Source organism: Xyrauchen texanus, chromosome 16 (genome assembly GCF_025860055.1).
Source record: "Xyrauchen texanus isolate HMW12.3.18 chromosome 16, RBS_HiC_50CHRs, whole genome shotgun sequence".
Lineage (NCBI taxonomy): Eukaryota > Metazoa > Chordata > Actinopteri > Cypriniformes > Catostomidae > Xyrauchen > Xyrauchen texanus.
In genome coordinates, this window is record NC_068291.1 from 24,065,953 (window position 1) to 24,092,233 (window position 26,281).

Here is a 26,281-nt window from a genome sequence, read left to right on the forward strand (position 1 = left end):
TTCATTTTTTACTTAAAATCTAGCTTCATCACATAGCTGACTCTTGCCTGAAGGTATTCCAGATATTACATGTGTTCACTTGTTTAACAGCTAAAGCAAAAAATAAATAATATATCAAATGGATAAAACATGAGGATATAGGTTCACAAAAATGACATATTTTATATCAGGGTTTTGAACTAGGTGTTTCAACATATAAAACCACTGCTTGAGAAAACACACATTTGTGTGATTGGACTCAAGACTTTACAGTTACAGCCCTTGTGACAACCCTAAATAATAGAGTATGTCACATATCTGCATTTTTACCATACCAGGAGAAGGTATCTTTTTCAGGTAATGCTATCACCTTCTTCAGGCTATTTGAGCCAATTAGAATGCATAATGTCATAGTGGCAAAAGCTGGACTCTGATGTGCTCCTGGTGTGAAAGCCACCCCATCAATACAGATGGTCTTTTTTCTATGAGCCCAGTGGCAGAGTGACTTCAGGCAGGATGGAATAGCAGAGAGGGAGATGTTACGGAAGAAGACATTTTATGTTTTTTAGCACTGGTTACCTTACCTGACACAAAGACCCTGCAGTGCCATAGGGTTTGATATTGCATGGGTAAGCTACTGAATAAATTATGAGTAGAATAAATGAAATAATGAACGAATGGAAGAATACTTTTTTTACTTTTCTCAAGACCACCTTTTCTAATTGTACCTGGTCTGCATTTGTCCTTGGTCATCCATCAATACCTATTTTTAAAAGAGGAACCAGAGCCCAAAGACACTCACAGACTGCCTCTGGTACAAATGATGCCCAACAGCAGATGGAAGAAATACTGTTGGTGGGCTACAGTGCAGAGTAAAAAATGAACTTTCTTTTTATGAAGGTGCTACATTTCCCCCAGGATATTGATTTTCAGGGGCATTTATTTATTTATTTTTTACCTTTCTTGATATTATCATGAAAAAACCATGAACAACATATTTGTGCAGGATTTATTAATCTTGTTTATTGTTAATGTATGATAATACAAATGTTCATTGTTCATGTTAGTTCATAACGTTTTAATATAATGTTAATAATGTATACAACTTTTAATTTTTTTTATATATTTTAAAAAATATATTAGAATATGATGAAAATAACATTAACAAAGACATGAACACAAACACAGATTTTTAGAAGAATATCTCAGCTCTGTCCACACAATGCCAATGCCAATGCTAACTAGAAATTTAAAGGTCAAAAAAGGTCACATGAAGGCATCATAAAAGTAATGCATACAACTCCAGTGGTTAAATCCATGTCTTCAAAAGCAATATGATAGGTGTGGGTATGAAATAGATCAATATTTAAGTCCTTTTGTAATATCAGTTCTCCTACCTGCCCAGTAGGTGGCGATCTGCACAAAGAATGCAAACTGCCAAAAACAAAAGAAGAAAAATTTAAAAGTGGAGATTTATAATACAAAATGGCTTAAATATTTATCTGTTTCTCATTCACATTTATCATACCACTTCTGAAGATATGGATTTAACCACTGGAGTCATTTGGATTACTTTTATAATGCCTTTATGTGCTTTTTGGACATTTAAAGATCTGGCCACCATTCACTTGTATTGTATGGACCAAAAGAGCTGACATATATTTCTATAAATCTTCATTTGTATTCTGCTGAAGAAGGAAAGTCATACACATCTGGGATAGCATGAGGATGAGCAAATGATGAGAGAATTATTGTAAATTGCTACACATGTTTCTAACCAAATAAAAACACAGAACGTTTTATCCATGCATGCCAAATACTTTTATTAAATCAATTGATTTAAATAAATTCTTAATCTGAAACAATATGGCCTATAAAATCAAACCTACATCAAAAACAAAAGCTGTAAATAATGTATAAGATATCATAAACACAATTATATAATTTCAGATCTATATATTACAGTTTACAGCTTGCTACTGTCACGGTAAATTCTGAAGTAATCCACTTCCATGAGTTCAAGTTGTTGTAATGTCAAATTATGTCAGTGTTTTCAGCGCTGACTGAAGTTATTTTATTTTATTTTGTTTGAAACACTTCATATTATCTACACATTCAACAACACATGTCTCTGAGACAGTTTCTACAGATTCCTGACAGTCATAATGTCTGCCTAGGCACTAAACCCATCACTAGATAGGCCTAAAATAGAATATTATGAAATACATCAAAATTGAACTGATTAAAACAGAGGAATTCACTACATCTGCATTTTTTGCCTCCACATTCCACTGATACTTTCGGTTAATAGTTTGGGCATTGGGCTATATGCACTGCATGAGAAGTGTATAAAAATGGAAAGGGAAAGCGTACAGAGAGGGACTCTAAACTACAAGCCTATTAGCCTCTCCACTAGCCTGAGTGACATTGGTTTATTGAACATTACATTTAACCTATTAAGTGTACAGATAAGGAGCACATGATGTTTCTGTATATGCAAGACCTTAAAATTATGACAGAACTTTTAAAGAGCCTCTAATTTCACAAAACACTAGGGTTGTGAAACCTTGATCACAGAACTGTGTGCACAATTAATGAATGTTAATGTGCATCCAGCCATTGGGTATGGTCATAAAGCTGCCAAATTTCTACAGTAAAGAAGGGAAGGGGTTCGAGCAGTACAGATGTAGGGTGGATGTAACCTGATATACATTACCTGAGTCGCGACTGGTCTCTTAAAGATGCACAAAGAAAAATAAGATCAATCTATAGCTCTAATCAATGAGTGGATGACATGAATTAACAGTTGCAATAAAATGCATGTAATTTGAAGAGTAATATGTGTATTTTTCATGTACATAACCACCAAAGGTCTCCATGACATTAAAATAAATTACAATCATTAACTTAAAATGTGTTAGATGAGCAGCTATCAACACAGCAAATGAATGTATGAAGCGTTCCCTTTCAAGATTAGGGACAAACAGTGACCCCAAAAATATCTGGACACCTGAGCCACAATTAAAAATTTATGAATGTCTTTGCATTAGACAAAATTGTTTTTTTTTTTTTTAATAAAAAATAGCACTTTTCAATTGTTGATAAAAATAGCACTTTTACCATTATATTGTCCAAGATTAAGACAAAAAGTAAATTTTTTAGTCACTCTCTGGTTGTCAAACATTTTGAAACATGCCTATAGTTTATGTCATTAAACATACCTGTGAAATTACTTTATACATCCACTAAAAACAGAAGGCAGTTGGTAAAAAGTCATTTCAGAAATACAAAAGTGAAGCTAGTTCTCAGAAAAGCACCAGCATTATTTACATGCAGATGCCACTTGGCTTGATATTTTGTATCTAATGCAATGACATTGTGGCTTATTATCCAAAAGCGTGCAAATGTTTTTGGGGCCATTGCCTATAGGACCAATAATCTGGATTTAAAGGGGTGAATTATGTGACCTTGGGTTTAAAACAGAAAGTGCATAGACACATGTATCATTGTTAGTATCTGCTTTTAAACACACTAACATATATGTTTTCTAAGAGCATTGTTAAATACTGGAATGAAACTTAATTGGCAACTGAAAGCAACCTTCTTGAAAGAAAGACTATTCAAAACAGGCTGTAGTTCTCCACCACGGTACTGTCCTCTTTTGATCTAACAATAAACATAAACAACAGCCAAACAAATCTGATAATCAGAACCACAGTTTTATGAAGGCAAGCCTTACCACTATAGCGAATTATCCTTTCCGTTGAATCTCCCTCTCCGAACCGTGTTATTGGTGTGAGGCGGACCTGGTAGGCCTCGGGTTTAATAAGTTCGGTGAGGTTGTAAGTGAGTAGTTCTCCTTTCTGGATATTGTCTTCTATTGGGATCTCCTGTTCCCACCATCTCTGAGGCCCGGTCTGGACAGAAGAACATAATTACAGGTTAGATCCTAATGTTTAATCAACTTATTACTACGAATCAACATCCACTTAAGAAATGGTTATCAAAAAGGTACCATTAATTCTGCAAAGTAGAGTTGTAAGGAAACTAACAATCTAACCATGCATCATCGTATGATGATTAATTGAAAGCATCATTTACATAACATACTAATATTACAATATTTTCTCCCAACTTTCTATGCAAAGATATGTAGAAGTAATCTTTAAGTATGGAGATTTCCCCCTAAAATTTTGAAAACTGTGGCTCTGTGATGCTATCAAAACATTTGTCTGTTTGCTCTGAGTATCCCAACCAGCTTTACACAGCAAAATTGGCTCAAACAATGGTGTGAGTTTGGGGCGGGACTTTCTGTTTAGTGACCAATGACAAATTGGGAGTGTTTGGCCACGTTTCCACCTGGTATTACGATGTGTCTCAGGAGATCCGATAACATCTGGTCAGGTGAGACACACCGCTGTTTACACCTGGTCACTTAAATGTGTCTCCTGTGAACAATGGTTTGGATTTGGAGGGGAAGGTCTCTGTTTCATGACGACATACATCAATAACTATGTCAGAGTGTTACTGCATGACATTAAAGCACAACAAAGTCAGAAAAGAAACAAAGAAAGAAAGCGCAAAAAAAAAAAAAAAAAAGTGGCCTGTTCACCCAAAATTTTTAATTCTCTCATTATTCACTTACACTGATGCCATCCCAGATGTGTATGACTGTCTTTCTTCAGCAGAACACAAATTAAGATATAGCACTGTCAGGTCCACTGTCATAAAAGTAATCTATGCGCCTCCAGTTGATCAACGAATGCCTTCTGAAGTTAATCGATAGGTTTATGTAAGAAGAAAGTCGATAATTCAAATGTTTTTAAATTTAAATCAGCGCTTCTATTCAGGGCTCTGATGCAGTTCGAAATGGCCGAACACTCGCATGCTGTTCGTTCTTCTGTTTTAAATTAGCGGCACTTCCGAATTCTCATGTGAACTTGCTCACACGTTTAAATCACACTTTGCATCAACTGCTGGCAGGAAGTGCTTTTTAAAAGTTAATAAAGTTTTAATTATTATTTTTTTTTTTTTACACAAACATAGATTTGCTTCAGAAGACAAACATTCATTGACTGGAGTCGTGTAATAATAGGAAAAGTCAATTCATTACGTCAACTTGTGCTTGAAAGAAAGCATAAATAGATTTATTGTGATGTCTCTTGATATTATTGTGGTTGTACAAGGTGAGAGGCCATAGCTAATTAAAATCTAGCACCTATGAAACCTTCTTGGAATTCTTGAATTGAATACACTTTTAGACAATAAACAAACTAGAATGGGAGTTTAATCACTAACTGAGAATCTAAATGCTGTTCGCAGTGTTTGGGAGTGCCAAGGGCTTACATTTTTCTAGTCTCATTTTAAAAGACCTCATACATCTTTTATTTCAAATATTTAGATTTAAAGGTTTTCTCCATATGCAATGGTAATTTACAGGGTTATTAAAGGGTAAATACACAAATTTCTTTTGAAGAAAGTACACAAATTGAGAGCTTAAAGTCATCGTGAGAAGATATCCGCATCTCATTTTACTTTCGTTGTTGTACATTTCAGAGCTAAACAGGATATTCAATGAGAGAAATGGAGGACGGGACTTGATTTTATCCATGTGATGCTTATGACCTTACCCTAATAAAGAAAAGGTGTTTAAGGCATTTACAGTACCACACAGGTTGTCAGCTTATTAATCATGATCGGTGTACAATCATGCATGTAAACACGCTCATTGTTGAAATTGCCGTTAGATTTTCAATTCGGTTTAGTCTTGCTAGTGACACAGAAATTACACACTGCAGCTTTAAATAGAATTGTGGAGACCTTTTGGGCATTGCACGCAGAGTTGGGCAGATGAAATAACAGATTAATTGCGAATATTTGTAAAATTGAACATTTGCCATGTGACAACTATTAGGCAGGCTGTGAATACACAATACTGAGAAAACACTATTGTGTAATGCCTGTTGATCTTGGCCACATGAATATTGTCTTAGAACTTTGCTGAGTGACAGGTGAACACGGACTCCCCTGGTAGTCAGGTTCACGACTGAGGGTCTCTCTGGATTTAACTACAACATGATTGGTTAAGTCAGAGTGGTGAGAGAGCGCGGAGGGGAGGGTGGCATCAATAGCCCTGAGAAGTTGCCAGTGTTCCCATCAGGGTACCTCTCTCTCCTGGTAACAGGATTTCCATCGCCAAATCCAATTACTGTTTATTGCTTCTGTGAGATTTCTAATTCCATGCCTGCAGACCTTGTAGAGGGGGAAAGCATCAGTGCTGGCACAAATAAGGAAAGATAGAACCATTCTTCCCCCAAAGCACCTTATTCCTGCAATGTATCATAAAACAACAGCTTCAAAGTTTCTCCCTTTGTAAAGAAAATAAATCTATACATTAGTAAGTGGTGCCATCAAAGACAGCTTTCAGCTACACTTGATCTTATCTATGTAAAGATGCTAAGCCCAAAACTCAATTAAATCCCAGTGAAGAGAATGATGTGGGATCATTTCCATATGCTGCAAAAAATAACAGTTAACCTCCAAATAAAACAGAAAAGCCCAAAGTCAAGATTTTTTTCACACGCATAAAGCACTTGACTTGGAGCATCCTTCAATGCCACATTTGGGTGCAATTTCATTAAACTGAACTGAAAACACATCTGCTTTTTTCATGAGGCTAGAGTCTGCACAGCTCCAGGGACCTTCTGTTTCTTCCAACACAGCACTCAAATCTTAATACATCCTTGAGCAAGACACCCTAAACCCTATTGTGGATGTGAGGGCTGATATTAAAGAGTACAGCCCTCATACTGAAGGAGAGTGTGAAGAGTACGGGAGCACAGAGCACACAGGCTGACAAAACAACCTTGAAGAAGCTACCAGCTTTGACATTATACTTACAACTTTGGTTTCGCTGATATAATATCCACTTTAAGTCTGTGAAATTTGAAAATAATCTATTGTGCTACTAGAAACTGACTTTGGCTGATTATGTATACATTCAATTGTTTTAGTTTTCTTACCACAGGGAGTCAATACTTGTCTGTGTGCAATAGCCTTAAATACAGCACCATTTACTTTAGGTTGTTTTACTCACTCTGCCACCACAGATCCTTTTTCACATAAAATTGTTGTACAGTTTATTAAAATGCATTTGTCTTTTAGGTATCACAGCCTGCACACCTGACCTGAAAACAACTCACATTTGGTGCCTCTCTGTGGACATTTTACCCGGAAAATGAAGTTCCCACATGCCCATATGCCCAGCAACACTTACCGCTTTGGCTGCTGGGGGCTGTGTTTCACATTTTGGTATGCACAGACTGATTTTACCAAAAGAAAAGTCAACCATCTGTTTCCGATTTCACTGTGAAGCAGTCAATCGATTCATTCAATTTTATACACATACAGTACCACATAATACAACAAAACACATAGGTGTATCTTTAATTACACATTTTCATTTGAAAATAAGTCCTTAAGTACAAATAGAACAGTACACATTCTTGGTTCATTTTATGTCTGACATGATGAAACTTGCAGCTCAGTAACTGCTTTGAATAATTCATAAGTGTTTTTGATTTACTGGATCAGAATCATCAAAATGAGCTTTATTGCCAAATATGCTTACACGCACAAGGAATTTGTCTTGTTGATAGAAGCTGCCAAAGCACAGAGGAGACAACAAGGCACAGATAATAAAAATAAAATGAAGAGATTAATACATATATATATATATATATAGATGTGCTGTCCTAATTGGAAGCGCTCTTTATTAACTGTAAGCCTTTCAACTCGAGGCAGGAGTTTTCTTCGTTTATTCTGGTGAGTGTTTATACCCCACCACATGCGTGTGTGAATGTAGTGCTACAACAGCTGGCAGATCAAATCAAAGACACGGAACAACAATACCCGGACTCAGTCATTATTATTCTTGGGGATTTTAACAAAGCAAACCTCACACGTGAACTACCCAAATACAAACAGCACATTATATGACCAACCAGAGGCAGAAATATACTGGATCATTGCTACACAACAATAAAGGATGCATATTGCTCTGTCCCTAGAGCAGCTTTGGGACTCTCTGATCATTTTCTGGTTCATCTTCTTCCAACCTACAGGAAAAAACTCAAATCTGCTAAACTTGTAGTAAAGGGTGTAAAGAGATGGACCAATGAACTACAAGCCTGTTTTGTCTGCACTGATTGGAGTGTTTTTTGAGGCTGCAGACACCAATCTGGACAACTCACAGATACTGTTACATCATATATAAGTTTCTGTGAGAATATGTGCATTTCTACTAGGACTTATTTAACATACAACAACAACAAACCATGGTTTACAGCAGATCTCAGGCAGCTTTGTTAGGCCAAAGAGGATACTTACAGAGGTGGGGATAAAGTCTTGTACAATCAGGCCAGGAACACTGGAAATCAGGAAATCAAAGTAGATAAAAGAGTTTTCAGCTAACGACCCTGCATCAGTCTGGAGTGGCCTGAAACTATTTACTAACTACAAGACTTCTGCCACCTTCACTGTAGGGAACCAACAAATGTCTGACAACTTGAATGTGTCGTACTGTAAATTCGAAAGGCCTAATCTCACACCCCATACCCGCTCTGACCTTCACTTCACACAAAAACCAACACCTCCCGCAAACCCCCTGCTGCTACTCAACCTACACTTAAGATCTGTGAAGAAGTGGTGTGAATACAAACGACATGGAAGGCACAGGTCCAGATTGGGTTTCACCCGCTTGTCCAGCTGACCCCAATCTTCACACTGATCTTCAATAGATCACTGGAGCTTGCTGCTTCAAACACTCAATCATCATTCCTGTTCCAAAGAAATCTAAAATCAAAGGACTTAATGACTACAGACTCATCGCCCTGATATCTGTGCTCATGAAATCATTTGAGAGACTGGTGTTGGCCCACCTAATGGACATCACTGGACCCTTTCTATATCCCCTTCAATTTGCTTATCAAGCAAACAGGTCTGTGGATGATGCAGTCAACATGGTATGGCATCATATCCTGCAACATCTGGTCAGACCAGGGACATATGCAAGGATCCTTTTTGTGGACTTCAGTTCGGCTTTCAACACCATAATTTTCCAGACTAAATTACACCAACTCTCTGTTCCCATGTCTATCTGTCATTATGGATTACCAGCTTACTGATGGACAGGCAGCAGCTAGTGAGAAATTCACTTCCAGCACATGCACAATCATCACAGGTAACCCCCAGGGATGTGTGCTCTCTCCACTACACTTCTCCCTGTATACAAATGACAGCACCGCCAAGGTCCTGAAGTTTGCAGATGACACTACTGTCATTGGCCTCATCCAAGATGATGAAGAGTCTGTATACAGAAGGGAGGTTGAATGGCTGGATCACTGGTGTAGTCAAAACAAACTGCAGCTGAACATGCTCAAAACGGTGGAGATGATAGTGGACTTTAGGAGGAACACCCCAACATTGACCCCCTCACCATTCTAAAAAGCACTGTGGCAGCAGTAGAGTCATTCAGGTTCCTGGGCACTACCATCTCACAGGACCTGAAGTGGGAGACCCACATTGAATCCATTGTGAAAAAGGCCCAGCAGAGGTTGTACTTCCTTCACCAGTTGAGGAAGTTCAACCTGCCACAGCCACTGCTGATACAGTTCTACTCAGCAGGCACTGAGTCTGTCCTCTGCACTTCAATAACTGTCTGGTTTGGTGCAATAATGAAATCAGACATCAGAAAACTACAGAGGAAAGTTCAGACTGCTCAGAGGATTATTGGTTGCCCCCTGCCCGCTCTTCAAGAACTGTACACTTCCAGATTGAGGCAAAAGGCTGGAATAATCACTCTGGACCCCCTCACCCAGCCCACTACATTTTTGAACTGTTGCCTTCTGGCCGACGCTACAGAGCTCTGAGCACCAGAACCGTCAGGCACAGGAACAGTTTTTCCCCTCAGGCTATCCATCTCATGAATAGTTAAATTGCCCCATTGAGCAATAATTATGTGCAATACACAGTTTAGTCTTTTTATATTTATCCAACACATCCTACCTCTTCTGCCATAACATTCCATATATATATATATATATATATATATATATATATATATATATATATATATATATATATATATATATATATAGTCTATATCTTGTGTATTTTATATATACTTAATTTTCTATTAAATTTGTATTTTTATTCAATTTCTATTTTATTTTTAATTTTCTTAATTACTATAATTAATAATTATCTCTATCTTGTTGCTGTATTGTATTGTGCACTGGAAGCTCCTGTCACCAAGACAAATTCCTTGTATTTGTAAGCATGGCAATAAAGCTGATTCTGATTTATACATGTATATAGAAATACACATAAAGAGTATTTTTGAGCACAGTGTTCTGTCCAGATCAATGGAAGAATGTATGTTTGAGAACGGTTTGAATGAAAGTCCAAAAAATTATTTGGTTCCACTACTTCAAAAAAATAAATAAAATAAAAACGGAACCAGTTCTGAATAAGCACACTTCCCATCCCAACGTTAGCTATCATATTTATAACTGCTACATGTCATGATTACATTTACAGCTACATCATCTGGCAAAATGGCACAGCATACGATAATTCTCATCATGCCTTTAATCCATTCTGCTAGAATACACACATCAGCAAGGTTCGTCAAAATACTACTCTAAAGAACATTTGGCAAAAATGCTAACAGCAGCAGGAGAAGCAAATTTTCACATACCGTGGAGGCTCAAAGCCAAAGGCTTCCTCTGGGGTCATTTGTGAGAGTCATATTATATTTTTATAATGTAATTTTCATCAGCTTCTCATTATCATAGTTTAAGAATTCAGAAAACAGTGCTCGAATGTCCCTCCTGGTTTTCTCAGCAAACCATCTGTGCTCTGAACCGCATATAATTTCCCTTTTCGGTAAATCTTGGCTTGTTGCAGTTTGGCAAAGAATTTTGATTATGAATCCAATTGAGCACAATTATGACACTTGCACATGAGCTCACTGCACATTTTTAAATATTTTGGGCATTCTGGATTGCACATAAACCTGACATTTGCCTTTCTCTGAACATGACCTTTATTCAAATACCAGTATGAGAGAGATGAATGCAGGCCTCTTCTTTTGGTCAGAGATACAGAGAAACATTCTCCTCAAAAAGTAGAGGTTAATTAAAAAAACTAATTTGTGTTACCCTTTGAAGTGGGATTGCCCCAGAAATCCAGTGGCGGCACACAAAAGAAAACTCCACTTTGAATATCATCAGGAGCAATTTACAAGTACACTTAACCCAAAAATGTAAATGCAGTCATCATTTACACACCCTCATGTTGTTCCAAAAGCGGCTATCTTTACTTCTTCAATGGAACTCAAAAAGAGATGTAAGGCAGAACTGATAGCCTCCACCATTCATGTTCACTACATAATTTTTGTCCATAAAATGCAACTGAATGGTGACAGGCTGTCAGCCCCTAACATTCTAGCTGACATCTTCAAATAAGTTCCACGGAAGAAAGAAAGCAATACTGGTTTGGAACAACATGAGGGTGAGTAAATGAGGACAGCATTTTCATTTTTTTTATCTGAACAATTTTCAATTGAATCCCAGACATCTTGAATAGCACTGCAATAAGAATACTCACCATTCAGCATTCTCACAAAAATAAGAAAAGACCAAATAATACCCCTAGTTTGACTGGAACTTGCTGGTTATATAAGACAGTGTTGTACACTCACTAAAAAACAGATGTTTGCGATTCTAGTAGAAAACCTCTTCTCATCTAAGTAATTTTGCCTCGTTTTGTTCTACTATTTTTTTCTTCTGCATTGTAATATATGTTGCTGGTCGGAGCTAAAAAAAAATGGCTTGTTGCTATGGAAACTGGGCTCACTTCTCATTCACGACATCGTTCAGCAGATCTTGCTGTATAAAGATGGGAAGAGAAGGGGTTGGGGATGGAGAGGGGGGTGGGTGGGTGGGTGAAATGAAAAGAACAAGACATTCTGCCCTCATGCAAATTCAAGCCTAAACACCTTTTGTGCACCCAGATACATCAGCTCCACATGGGAGAAAGGAAATTATATTTTGTGTAAATAAGAACCTCGTTACTATTTGATCGAAGATATCTTCAGAAAAAAAGTGCTGATTTGCAATTCAAAACATGGCAATTAAAGTAAATTATGATGATTTTGTTCTTGGGGCATACTTGGGGGCAACCTTTGGAAAGTTAATAAAATAAATCTTTGCAAGTATAATATAAACATTTATATAATCAAATTGTTTGTGTAGCCATCTTAATTATGAACAAGGTCAAAGGTGATGCAGTGCTGACATAGCTAAAACTTTCCTTAAAGCAGGTTCATATAGGCAAGAGCAAAGGTAAAGCAGTGCTGATCTACGATAGTGTGCTTCACGAAGTATACCAAAACGTTCCATAATACAAACAGAAGTACTTCCTCTGCAGCACACACAATCTCTCTATACAGTACCTCTGTATGAGATACAGTACATGTATGGGAAATGTTAAATATAGAACTGCCATCTAACCTTATAGTATCTCCATTGTGAAACATGCTAATGCATTGCTAAAGCACTGTCAACTCTCTATATTGAGTATGGAGGTATATATAGCATGCAGTCACTATATATAGACTTCTTCTGCTGCTTTTTTTATACTTCTGACCAACTATGAAGTCTGCAGATATAAATGCAGTCAAGCAATGCAAACTGACATTTTATTGATGCCACCCTTGTGCATGTGTCAGTTTATATCGGCATTATTTCTAATACATTTTAAATCCATTAGACTACAAATCCCCTGCTGATATTTGCGCACATGTTTCTGAAAGTAGAGATTGAAAAGTGGGAGATGACTTTACTTGCAATGTCCACTTTTGTGGAATTAGTTTTTTTAACTCAAAGAAAGATAGGTCTGGAATAACATTATGAACAGTAAACAAAGAAGTGTGTGTGCATATACACTCACAAGCGCACACAAAATACAAATAATTTTCATTATTGTAACCATCTCATCTTTCCCTAAGTAATAAGACTTCACACAAGACTTATTTTGTTATAATGCATAATAAAAGTAAAGAGCTTTCGATTGTAAATAAGGTTTAGCCAATTCGCAGACCAAAAGACATCCCTTGCCTCATCCGGTGGGCTCTAAATGGCATCTTTAAAGGAATATTCTAGGAGTAGGAGTTCAAATCAAATTAAGCTCAATCAACAGCATTTGTGGCATAATGTTTATTACTACAAAAAATAAAATAAAAATGGACTCCCTCCTTTTCTTTAAAAAAAGCAAAAATCGAGGTTACACTGAGGCACTTACGATGGAAGTGAATGGGGCCAATTTTTGGAGGGTTTAAGGGCAGACATGTGAAGCTTATTATATCATAAAAGCACTTAAATAAATATTTCTGTTAAAACTCATATTGTTGTTTAAACTGTCCTTTTTACAGTCGTTTTAGGGTTTTATGGATTGTTGTCATTATATCGTCATGGAAACGAAGTTGTAAAATTGGCTTTAACTTTACACAGAAAAGGTTAGTAAGTGATTTTCTCACACTAAAATCATGTTAACATGCATATTGTTTACATTTTGAGGATATATGCTTTTGAAATGGTGAGTATTTTAACATTCACAAATTGGCCCCCTTCACTTCCTTTGTAAGTGCCTTACTGTAACCCAGATATTTGATTTTGTTTTTTGTTTTTTAAATTTTTATTTATTTGTTTTTTTTTTAAAGGAGGAGCAAGTAAAAAAAAATATTGTGTGATAATATTATGCTTAACTTGTATTGAACCCGGAATATTCCTTTACGGAATAGGGCCATGCATCAATATGGTGAAGTTTTTAATATTGGGCTTCATGGCGATTCAAAGACTGCGGAGAGCTGTTTGTAAAATCATTGATATCATCCACTGCAATGGTTATTAATATATTTTTATGGCCTGTTATGATGCCATAAACGTGGAACTATACCCTAGTATAATGTTCTCTTGAATCAACAATTCATAGTTTGAAAAGTAGACACCACCAGTGTTCATTTACGTCACTGTATGAAAGAGAAGCACATCAGCAATTGTGAATCAGTGTGCAACGGTGTGCATGGCATGGTGTCCTTGAATCTTTACTGTACTGAAGTATGTGGAAGCGTTGATGGTATTTTAGTATGCGAGGCCCTGTCAGTATATAAAAAGTGTGTGTGTGTGTGTGTGTGTGTGTGTGTCTATGTGCATATGAGAATAAGTTAGACAGATGTTAAATCATCAGAGAGGGGAAATTACGAGAATGAACAGTATGGGTTTTGAGGCCAGAGGGGAAAAGAGGAAGTCATGTGGGGTAGAGATCTGATAAGTGCACCCTGCTGAGTGCACTTTTGAAGCAGAACTGTGTGAGTGTGCATCTTAATACTAGGCGGAACACCTAACACCTCCTTTTGTGCTCCACAAAAGAAAGACACGGCATATAGGAACAATATGAGCATGAGTAAAGAATTTCAAAATTTCAATTTTTGTGTCAACTATTGCTTTAAGCAGCTCCTTTCCATTTGCTCTTTTTTGAAGTTTCAGGCCCAATTTTGTTCCCTATTTGTGGAAAGTGCAATATACAGTACCTATTTAGAGTTTTGCTAATTTCATATTTGAATTGGAAATAAGAGAAACAGATTTTTAAGCAAAAATATAACAGATCTTTTTTATATACATTAAAGTAAAAGAAATCAACAAAAAATGAACTGTAAACAGTCTCATTTTAAAATGTTTTAATAGACTCTAAGCAGCTAGTTTTGTGTGCAACTTTGAACATTCTTAAGGACATGAATAATAATTAATTATCTGATTTAATTACTGAGCAGAATAATTCAAATTCAGCATTATAAATGGTAAGAGCAATCATTAGCATTTCCAAAAGAGAATAGTAGGAAAATGATGCATAAGCATATTATGGAACTTAATCAGAAAAAATATAAATATATTGTACACATAATGTAAACTTATGTAAAGTGGTCAGTGTTGATCAACCTAAGAATGGCATCTTTATAGTTGTCTCTGCAAACTAAACTGAGATAGGAAAAATATTTAAGCATTGAAAAAATGACACCACTTCAAAAATGTTACTTTTTACAACAACATTTTTAAATAATGCAGGCATATTCGACAGATTCAAGAGGGAGAAAGTAACGTGGAACAAAATCCCAAAAGTAGCCTTGGGGAAAAGGGCTTCATCTCAGCACTGTATGGAAAATATGATCAATAGAGAGATTCTCACAATGCTGTTGAAACACCACAGAGATATGATGACACAGTTACAGCACGAATGCAATTCAAGAATGCTACAACAATTTCTTGGGGGCAAAACTGGAAGCTAAGCGGTCAGGGGGTCACATGTCATCCCACACATGCTTCATGAGTCGATTTCATATTGCACACTGATTACAGAAAATTACTGATTATTTACACCTAAAAAATGAAAGGTTATAATTTTAAAGGAAAGAAACTGAAGCTTGAATTAAATGAAGAGTTCACACAAAAATGAAAATTTTCATTATTTACCCTCATGTTGTTACAAACATGTATCACTAACTTTCTTCCATGGTCAACATTCATTTTCATGTTATGGAAAAGAGCTGCTATTCTGCTATGAATAACTTTTGATTTCCACAAAATAAAGTAATATATGTTTTGAAAATTATGAGGGTGAGTAAATGATTACAGAAATTGTATTTATGGCTGGCTATTCCTTTACATAAGCTTGCATGAAAATGACAATTTTTCTGAACTGGATTTCAGGAATGCAGGGAAAAAACAATAACAAAGGCTTTGCAAATGAGACACAATGTGAGTATATTCCACTCTAAAAATCTCATATTCTTCACTCTTTTAGGAGCCAAATTTGGTTTGGGTCTTCTATCTGGAATTCAGAGTAATTACATTTCTATAATATGGATTTGGAAGCTTTGTGTGCAAAAGCCTTTACCACGCCTCGAAAACTAAACAATGCTGGACTGAAACTGCTTTAGTAAAAGAGGCTTCCATTTCTTTTCTAGCCTGCAAGCCAAAGATAGTGCTAAAAACAATAAGATTACAGAGATGTAATTCTCATTAAAGTAAACTCTAAAATCCCTTTAATTAAAGATGAATCTTTATGAAAAGTTAAAAAGTGCTATATAACATGCTGTAAACATAAAGCTGAGCCAACTCGCAGCTCTGCAGAGGTGTGATGTTTGTTATCTGTGTAAGGATGACTTTTACAACAGCAACTTAAGTGCTATAAGCCCAGGTGAAATTTTAAAAGGGCATGTTATATTTTAAATAAGTTTGTAATATAGTGAATTATGAGGTCATAGAATTATTAGGACTATTAATAACTATGCGTATGTGTTGCCCTTTAGTTTTGATCTGAAGCTCCAGTATCTTTAATCATCCATCAGGACTAGATTTCTGTTTGAAAGTCAGACTTAGATCAAAACAGGACAAGATATAATAAGGAAAATATAACATCAACCCAGATTCAGTGAATGCTCATAGATCATAATGGTATTGTATATCTATCCAAGCCACCACAAAACTAGATTTTTGTATTTGTTGAAAAAAAATGTGAGTGTTGCTTGCCCGTGCAAAACTCACCGCCATGATGTTAGGGCGTTGTGGGCAGTTGCCTTGTTTGCTAATGAGTTATGAGTGGTTTTTAGAATGTTAATGTGCAGATGCAAGAGTTACTAGGGTATTGCTAGGTTGTTTCTACCCCCCCCCCATTTTTTGCCTATAAATAAAAGTTGTTGACAGGGGGGATGGCTGGGGGTTGTGGGTGGTTGGAGATGAGATGGCTGGTGGACTTCAGGATGCCCACTTGTTTGTGCGGGCACCTCGTGCCTCCCATGCTTAAATCCGCCCCTGGAAATTTAAATCACTGTCCCCAAGTGCAGTAAAATGTGAAACAATTAAAAACATTATTTATATTAGGCTAAATTGAAATATTCTGACAGTAATACTAAGTTGGTTCTCATTTACAGATTACTTTCATAATTCCTACATGTATTGTAAAGTACTGATTCTAAGCTTTAATACGATACCTATTTTGTATTGGTCAAGACTGTAGTTATTTATATGTTGATCATTATTTTTTCTCTGGTTTATGAGAATACAATTACTTCCTGGTTTCTATGAACCAGAACCTGTGTCTCGGAGGTTGCTCGCTCAACATCCTATCAGTTGTACTAGAGGTAAATGTTTTCACACTAGAATTGTTGCAAAAAAGTCTAAAGGGGAATGGTATGTGCCAGTCATTTGGCTGAATGTGGTTGATTTCAGGGTACATGAACTTTCGGAAGCAATGTTTATTTCCTGTGTGATCATCTTGGAAAATCAAAAGTCTGACTGCTGAGTAAAGCAATAGCAGAACTTTTCTCAACAAGCCACATGACAGCGCAGGGCAAAAAATTTCAAAGTTTAATAATAAGGGTTAGGTGTTTGTTAAAATCACCACAAATGAACTGAAACCAATAACCCCAAATTCTTTTTGATTTGACATACAGAACATGGTTCTCTGCTAATTGATTTTGTGAAACAGAACAAAAGTAAATAAGCAATCAATCTGAAATCCTACTATACACAAGACTTAGTGTTAACACTGAACACATTTTAGAACAAATGACTTGTATGTTTGTTAAAAGCTGCCCTATGCAACACATTTAACTAGAGATGACAGAAAGTGAAAAAATGTTAAGATTCATAATGTTCATTTTTATCACTGTGTGCTCTTATAGTCTCAAAGATTGTCAATATTGTATGGCTATAAAAAGCAAGGGTAAGCAATCTCATTCCTTGGGGATCTATAAACACGCCAGACCCCTGCAGTGAAATTGCCCATCTCAGGGTTAGGCACTGAAGTGCCTAATATGCTTGGCTGGCAGTGTCTCCATTAGCAAGCGCACTCCAAACCCTGTTATTTAGGATTGTCAGGCTAAGACTTCCCATGCATGCCACGTCTTGGAAATGTCACAGGCCAAAGTGCTGAAGGAGAGCCATGAAACACAGTCGAACTCTGGAATATTTCACAACGCTCACATCGACAGGTGATCGGGCGAGACAACATGATGGATGAGCGCGTAAGGGGGAAAGCGTTGGGTTAAACAGAAAAAATAAACTGCAAAACAACAGTTGGCAAACAAAGGAGATGCACAAGCTGTGTAGAGAGAATCTAAGGCATTAAAGGGATAGTAGGGATAGTCACTCTAATGTTGGTTCAAATCCATATGATTCTCTTTCTTCTTGTGGAACACAAAAGGAGATGTCAGGCAGAATGACTGCTAACATACTGCCTAACATCTCCTTTTGTGTTCCACGAAAGGGTTTGGAACAACATTATGGTGAGCTAATGATGACAGAACTTTCCTTTATAGGTGAACTATCTCTTTAATGAAGAGGCTAGACTACTCCGTCATGATTAGAACAAATGAGTCAATCACCACCCACCCCAGGCAACACAGTTCCAGACTCACACACACTCACACAGTCACTTCACACAGCTAACCTCTGTTCACCAGGGTCCCATCCTTGATTTCTCCTGTAAAGCTTATCTTATTACAGCAGCTCTGTCCCACCGGACACAGCTGTTAATTAGTTTTCTGCCACTTCTCTTGTTTTTGACTCTCTTTCTATCTATCTCTCTTTGCAGTGCCAGGTGTGCTTTCCATTGCTAAGTCATCAAGGATAGTACAAGGAGTCCTCTCTATAGTGCAAATAATGTGCATGCTGTTATTTTTCTGATCATGCTGTTTATTGTAAATGTTACACTTCTGATGAAGGTAAATATGAGTGCTGAACTGTGACAGATGAATAATGGAGTTCAAGTTTCTTAATGGATAGCCTGTGATATTTTAAAGAAATAGTAAAAAAAAAAAAAAAATCATCATCGTGTCATTCAAAACCTGTTTGTTGTTATTTTTTCAGTGGAACAATTAAGCACACATTTTTTAAAAATTGTTACACAGCTCTTGTCATACAGCAATAGTTCAGGGCTCTACTGTGCAAGCGTTTCACTTGCATTTGGGAGTGCAAACTATACTAAGTGCAAGTGTGGAAAATTATGTGGGCACACCAGTGCGAGTGACATCTGAAACATGAAATTATGAACTTTGTCAGCTCAACCCAATCTGGCCATTCTCCGTTGACCTCTCTCATCAACAAGGCATTTCAGTCTGCAGAACTGCCGCTCACTGGATGTTTTTTGTTTTTGGCACCATTCTGAGTAAATTCTAGAGACTGTTGTGTGTGAAAATCCCAGGAGATCAAAAGTTACAGAAATACTCAAACCAGCCCATCTAGCACCAACTAACATGCCATAGTCAAAATCACTGAGATCACATTTTTTCCCCATTCTGATGGTTAATGTGAACATTAACTGACGCTCCTGACCCATATATACATTATTTTATGCATTTCACTGCTTCCACATGATTGTCTAATTAGATAATCGCATGAATAAGTAGGTGTACAGGTGTACCTAATAAAGTGCTCAGTGAGTGTATATATTACCATCAAAGCAAAAATTCCTAATGCATATACCATTATACTATATACAAAATACTTTTAAAAGTGTTTTAAACTAGCTATTTTTGCATCAAAAGCGCTGTTTTCTCACTCTAATCTAGCAGAGACAGCGCTCGTGAAGACGCGCTCTCTCTTTCTCCCTGTCTTTCTCACAAACACGCAGAGACCGAAAGAGAGTGAAGCCGCATAGGTAGACATACCGCATAAAGATAGTTTAACTTAATTTCTTGGTTGTTTTTTAAAAGACAGACAGCGTTTAAATTATCAGTCAATGTTTTTAAATTTGGTAAATGTCTTAAAAACTTGGTTCTCACGCACAAGATGCTAAAAAAACTACCGGTACCAAGAGTAATGATCAAAGACGGCAGTTTAGCATGTTTATATACAAAACAATTACAAAACAGCATATACGAACGCAAAAACAGGCTTTTTCAATGAAGAATGTGAGGTATTTTGTGTGTGACTGTGCATCTGTTAACGTTGTATTGTATTGTGATAATGTATTGTTAAAATTTCATAATAATATAAAAAAATAACATTAACAAGCATTGTTGCACTATACTGTATATTGCTCAACATATTATTAGTTAAACTACATTAAATTCAAATAATAATGAAAGTTTGATTAATATATGGTATTTTTATATACTGTATATATATATATATATATATATATTTGAATGTTTAAGAACTACAAATATGCTAAGAATAAGAATACAGTCTATATTAACTGAAAACAAAAAATTATAGTTAAAAAGGTTTCCCAGAGGTGTCTGATTCCTTTGTCATGTATCAAGTATATTAATTTGTTTCTGAATTCTTTAGTAATTCTTAATTCCTGCTTGTGCATATGTATATTGTGTTGTGACACATAAACAGTTAACAGTCTTTTGAAAAAGAAAAAAGTGAATTGACTGTGCCCCTAACATTTTGACTGTGCCAGTGAATAATGACTAAATATCAGTCTGTTCCTCACACAAAGCTGGCTTCAGAAAACTTGGAATATAGCGCAACAGTCATACAGACTGGTTGTTTTTGTTTCTTTGTTATACATTTTTTTTTGGAGCTTGACATCCCACGATCACTATAAACTGTTGATGTACTGTATAGCAAGAGTTTCAAATAATGATACTTTTGTGTTCCACAGAAACAATAACAGCATACATGTTTGGAACAAGTGTGTGCCGTGGGCTTTGAGACTGGGCAAGCATCAAAAATTTAATTACACATTATTAAACGCTGTGCCCAAAACACATACAGTATGGGTGAGTGTAATGTCATGGAAATGTTATTGACATAAACTGTTGCCTTAGAACCCACCAGTCAATGGAAACAATTTCATAGTGGCGAACTTCACGGCCAAATTGTTTTAAATTCAGGACAGTAATATTGTTCATATCACACAAATTAAAGATTGACATATATTGAGCCGAGCATGTTTATCTTCATTAAATCCTACAATGAACCACAGAGCCAGAACAGTTTGTTTTCACATACAAGACAAAGAAAAGGATTGCCAGTTAATATAGTAGATTCAACATCATAGGCCTCACACGTTACTCTTCCCATAGTTTAGAACCCCTGGAATGGACAGCGGCTTTAAACTAATCTGACCACAAAAGACCACAATCTTAACCTGAATGCACAAGGCTTTTTTTATACAGACACTGCACCCTAAAGTTAGAACTATAAAACAGACATAACACAAGGAGGACATGATTGCCAGATCACCACTTCATAGCCTCAGACAGAAGCAATGACCTAGAATCAATAACGCATATAAATATATTAACATACCTTTACTGGAACTCAAAATCCATGTGTCTCTCCTCACGAATTAACATCTCTGTCACTTTGTTGTAAAAGTTGCACACTGAAGATTCAATAGCCTCTCTTTCTCGATTCCATTGAAATCCACTTTGCGAAATCCCTGTAGGGTGCCGATGCTAACACTATATAATGTTTTTAGCTTAATAATGCATTAGTTATGTGAACTTGAAACAAAAATCTAGCCCATCAGATTGCTTGACTGAAGGAAGGAGTATTCTGATTGGCTTTCTTATTTTGGTAAGCATGCTTACCTTGGCCATTTGTAGTAGCGGGCGTGAACGTACAGCGGTAAACAATGCTTTGAATCAGAGAAAGCGTAACATAAAGTGCTTATACCTGAGGGTGGCGCCAAAGCGAAAAACTGTCTGTGCTGCTCAACTGAGATGAAAGATGACGAATTTGAGCAAAAACAGTAGATTATATTAACAATTATATTTAAATATTTCATAGTGTCATTTTTTATTTCTCCCACTGCTTACCTTGCTTATATGGATGGCACGTCCCAGGTTTGGAACGACATGAGTATGAGTAAATTATTATAGAATTTTCATTTTTGGGTGAACTATCCCTTTAAAAAAGGGATAGTTCAATGTGCCTTACATTTTTTATTAGCAAAATCAATGGTGGAAATCGATAGCTACATTTCATGGGCATTCTGGAATACATGAATTTTTATTATTATCTAATTCTTCAGTCCATCCAATAGATCATTTTGCTTCAGCGGACACACACAGACATAGAGTTACCACTTATGTGCAAAAATCAAACTTCATCTCAAACTCAACAATCCCCTTAACATAAGCACTGGAGTGCTAAGGTATGTTCCACTGTTGTGTAAACATTGTTAATCATGCAATCCCAGAACACCAGCAATGCAGAGACCTTGATGGAAACTGCAAAAAGACTGAAAAGAATGAAAGAAAGGAAAGTACAAGGGAAAAAATGTAATACAAATAAAAATGTGAGTACTCATGGATATTCATGGTGTTGTATGACACACCATCAAAACACACCATAAAAAATAGATATTCTGAAGAAAATATGAATGGTGTGTGCCCGTGCAAAACTTGCCACACGTTACACTGTACAAAAGTGGTAACTTGCAATTGTTAAGAGCTATTTCTTCTTAATCTAACCCTAAAATTATTTTTCTTAGGCAGTTGTTGGGGTTGTTGTTATGGTTGGATGCTTACTGGCTCAAATCAAAAAGACTACACTGTAAAAATGATCAACCTAAAATGTTTTAATCAAGTCAAAAATATGATTTAATGTTACTGAAGCACTTCAGAACACTAGGTTACACCAAAAAGGTTAGTTAGGTAAAATAGCTCCTTAAGGTAACAATTACAGTTTACCATCTATGATATTCTGGTCCATAGATATAGCTAGAGTAATCCTTCAGTGTAAATCTAAGGAATTTGCTCCTTTTATCATCCACAAGGTGAAATTCATAAGTCAATTAGTATAATAATAACACATCCCTTCTCGAAAAGCAGCACAATTTGAGGTATCATTCACATCCATAGCATAAACTGTTACAAACTGTAACAGCTACAAAGTTACAAACTGAAGTGATATGTTTTTACACAAAAAACAGTGTGGCATTGAACAACAAGTTACGTGTAATTAACTGGTGACTTTGAGCACCAGTGGGCAGCCACTAGCAAAGACAAATCTGACAAGGAATAAATCACCCCACATGATGTCATTATAAATGGCCCTGGACGCAGCCATTTCAGCTGAGCAGAGGAAGTGTGAAGGAGACGGTGACAGAACAGTGTGATGATGACTCGTAATTGACATCTGCACTGCTCTGCGTGACCACATGTGCCGAGGCAGAACAGAACAGTGCATCGGAGAGCGCTAAAGCTCTTACACAAATATTAGCCCGACTTAATAAACAAAGCATATTGGTTTCAGTGACATGAACTGTGTCAACAGCAACCATAAATGTCTCACATGAATCCTAATAATGCTCCTTGACAAATCCTATGTGTGATATCAATTGAACAAGTCTTAATGTGTTATTAAAAGAAGCCTCCAAAGCATAATTTCTTCTGTGTCTTCATAAGCAATTGTGCAAACTTTTGTGCATACATGCCATCAGCACGGATTCTACACAAAAACAATAGAGATGTGCCTTCCCAATCACTGAACAGCCTATAAACAATTATATATGAGAGTTTACCATGAGCACAGCCCCGCTCTTAACCTTTTAAATGGACGAGCATTCGGTTACAGAGCGTAACAGAACATTCAGCACAATTTTTGAGAAACAGTCTTGAAAATTCAGCTACAAAGGTTTCAGTACTGTTTAAACATTCATCAGAATTCTGTTCCAACATTCGATTAGCATAAATCTGCATATCCTAATACAAGCCACTAATAAAACAAAACAATTTTTCTAAGACTTTTATCTATGACACAAACTTAAAATAAGCAACCAGACTGACTCACCTGCTTGATTCCAAGTCGATAGGCCATGATACGGTCGACCGCATTGGGATTCATTTGAGTCCACTGGAGTTTGAAGCCATAGACACGAGGCTTGTTCTGCCACAGAGCGCTGTAGGTGTCATAGTAGAACTCAGGTGCATAGGCTTTGCCTGAAACAAAACAAACCCCATATTGGGACTTATAAATGTAAATTTAGAAAATCTAAATTCACAGTAACACATCAAGGGCACAACCAAGACTGGGTTAGTATTTGTTTTGTCCTGTTTAGTATTCTTACACAATTTTATATAGACAAACCCATGCATTGTATTGGATATTGGTGTAGGGGAGACTGGGGCAAGTTGTCACACCTTTTACTCCGAAGAATATTTCTTTTTAAAAGTTAACTACTGTATACGCTTTCATTGCATCTTTTTACCATACAATGAAAATGAATGCTGACTGTAGCGGTCATTCCGCCTAACATCTCATTTTGTGTTTGGAATGGGTCTGGAACAGCATGAGGGTGAGTAAATGATGACTGAAATTTCTGTGTTTGGGTGAACTATTTGTTACGATCCCTTGTTGTCTGCCCCGTGTTTCACCTGTCACCTGTTTTGAACTACATTTCCCACAATTCCCGGCCCTCAACGTGGACGAAGTTGGCAGGTGACAAACCAGGTGACAGGTGAAACACAAGGCAGACAACAAGGGATCGTAACAATATTCTTTTAAGCCTTGGTCACAAATAAGCTATTGAACATTTCCACAGGTTTTGCCCAGGAATATAGGTACAGTTCATTAAACACAAGTTGACCTTTTGTTAAATGCACGTGTAACCTTAAAGTTACTGATATACTGTGTAGCCCATGTAACAACATCCATATGTAAAAAAAAAGCCATGCTCTCCACTATACTGTAAGTTGCAGATGCAAAAATATGAATTCCTCATTCCCACTTGCCTGGAGCCTGATTCTATATCAGAAATATTCTTGATTTTCCTAGATTTAGGGCCTGCCAGGCAAGGTATAACAAATACATAATTTGAACAAAAGGTAAAATAAAAGGGTTCGTTTTAATTTCATTTATAGGGTAAAAATCCTAAGCCTCTTTGATCTAAATAAAGCTAAATCCCAGCTTAGCAAATATACTTGATTATTCCTCTAAAATTCATGGAAAAGCATCTCACTGCTATTATGCTGTATATTTAGAGATCATTAATAACTACATCACTAGTCTGTTTGACCTCCCACTCTAAATAGCTGGTGCACTGAAGCGATGCTAGCGGATATTGTGGATGCGATTAGAAACCATTACTGGTGGAAAATGCATGAAAAAAGAAGAAAGTTCACCAAGGTTCAAAAGAGACATAGACATAAAGTAAAGCAATTAGTAGAGCTCATCTCTCTATCTGCTAAAAGCTGACAATCTTGTGAAAAAATAAATCAAATTATAATATTAAAATGAGGAAAAAACAGCTCAGCATCAAGGCCTGTCTAATTCTTGCCAAGCTAAATAAATAAATACATAAATAAATAAAATCTGGACCAAAATTGGATCTGCTTCAGCCAAACAGACCACTCCATCCACACTTAAAAACAAATCTGTATTTTTGTTTGTTTTCCAGTTAAAAATATCTAAACACTCTTACTTCAGAAGCAAAATTGCATTAGACATTACAACTTTTTTTTAGAGAATATACAGTATCTTAAATTAACTTTATTTGTCTTAGCCTATTGGAAGAGTTTGTGTTGAGAGGGATGCGAGGGGATGTCATCCCCTTTGTCAAAAGAAACGACACAAAATGCTGTTTAAGCATCCTGCATAGAAACAGCCTCTGTTATTAGTTCGGTTTTTGGAGTAAAAAGGATGCTTGTGTAACAATGTGCAGGAGAGAGAGAGCGACAGAGAGAGAGAGAGAGAGAGAGAGAGAGAGAGAGAGAGAGAGAGAGAGAGAGAGAGTGTGAGAGAGATAATACCTTTTTTATGATCTTATGTGGATTCTTTTAACAACATTCATCATAAAATACAATAACAGAGGGTAACAAGTGCATATTATGGTCACCATAAACACCATGAATCTTTAGCATGAATGCAGAATGCAAACATTACGAATGACAAAAAAGTACTGTTAACAGTATATATAACTTTCACTCATCATCAACTTCTTTTAATTGATCTCATGTGGATTACATTCATAGAAAGAGGCAGAAAGCAGAACATTAGAATATGCAGTGTGGAGCAAATACAGCTGAAGTGATAGATTTGCCTTTTTATAATGCATTTAATAAACATAAAACACAAGAGACTGGAAAAATATAGACAAATCATGTAATTCCATAATCATTTATGTATTTACTATGTCAGTCAAAACATTATTTTTATGCTCTGTACAGAGATTATAAGAATAATATCACAATACGGCATAGTAGGCAGAAGTCCCTATC

General features: G+C 36.4%; 1 protein-coding gene across 2 annotated transcripts in view; it reads right to left on the minus strand.

The window, feature by feature from the left end:
* The window catches only part of mdga2a (MAM domain containing glycosylphosphatidylinositol anchor 2a), a 289,188-nt gene that overhangs the window by 30,959 nt on the left and 231,948 nt on the right, over positions 1–26,281 (minus strand). Inside the window, exons 10-12 of one of the 2 annotated variants that reach the window (XM_052145121.1) lie at positions 23,856–24,004; positions 3,719–3,896; positions 2,696–2,713 (exon numbers count right to left, since the gene is read on the minus strand). In XM_052145121.1, the coding sequence (XP_052001081.1) occupies positions 2,696–2,713; positions 3,719–3,896; positions 23,856–24,004 (345 nt within the window). The remainder of the gene's footprint in view (positions 1–2,695; positions 2,714–3,718; positions 3,897–23,855; positions 24,005–26,281) is intronic. The other variant, XM_052145122.1, reaches the window with a different exon arrangement.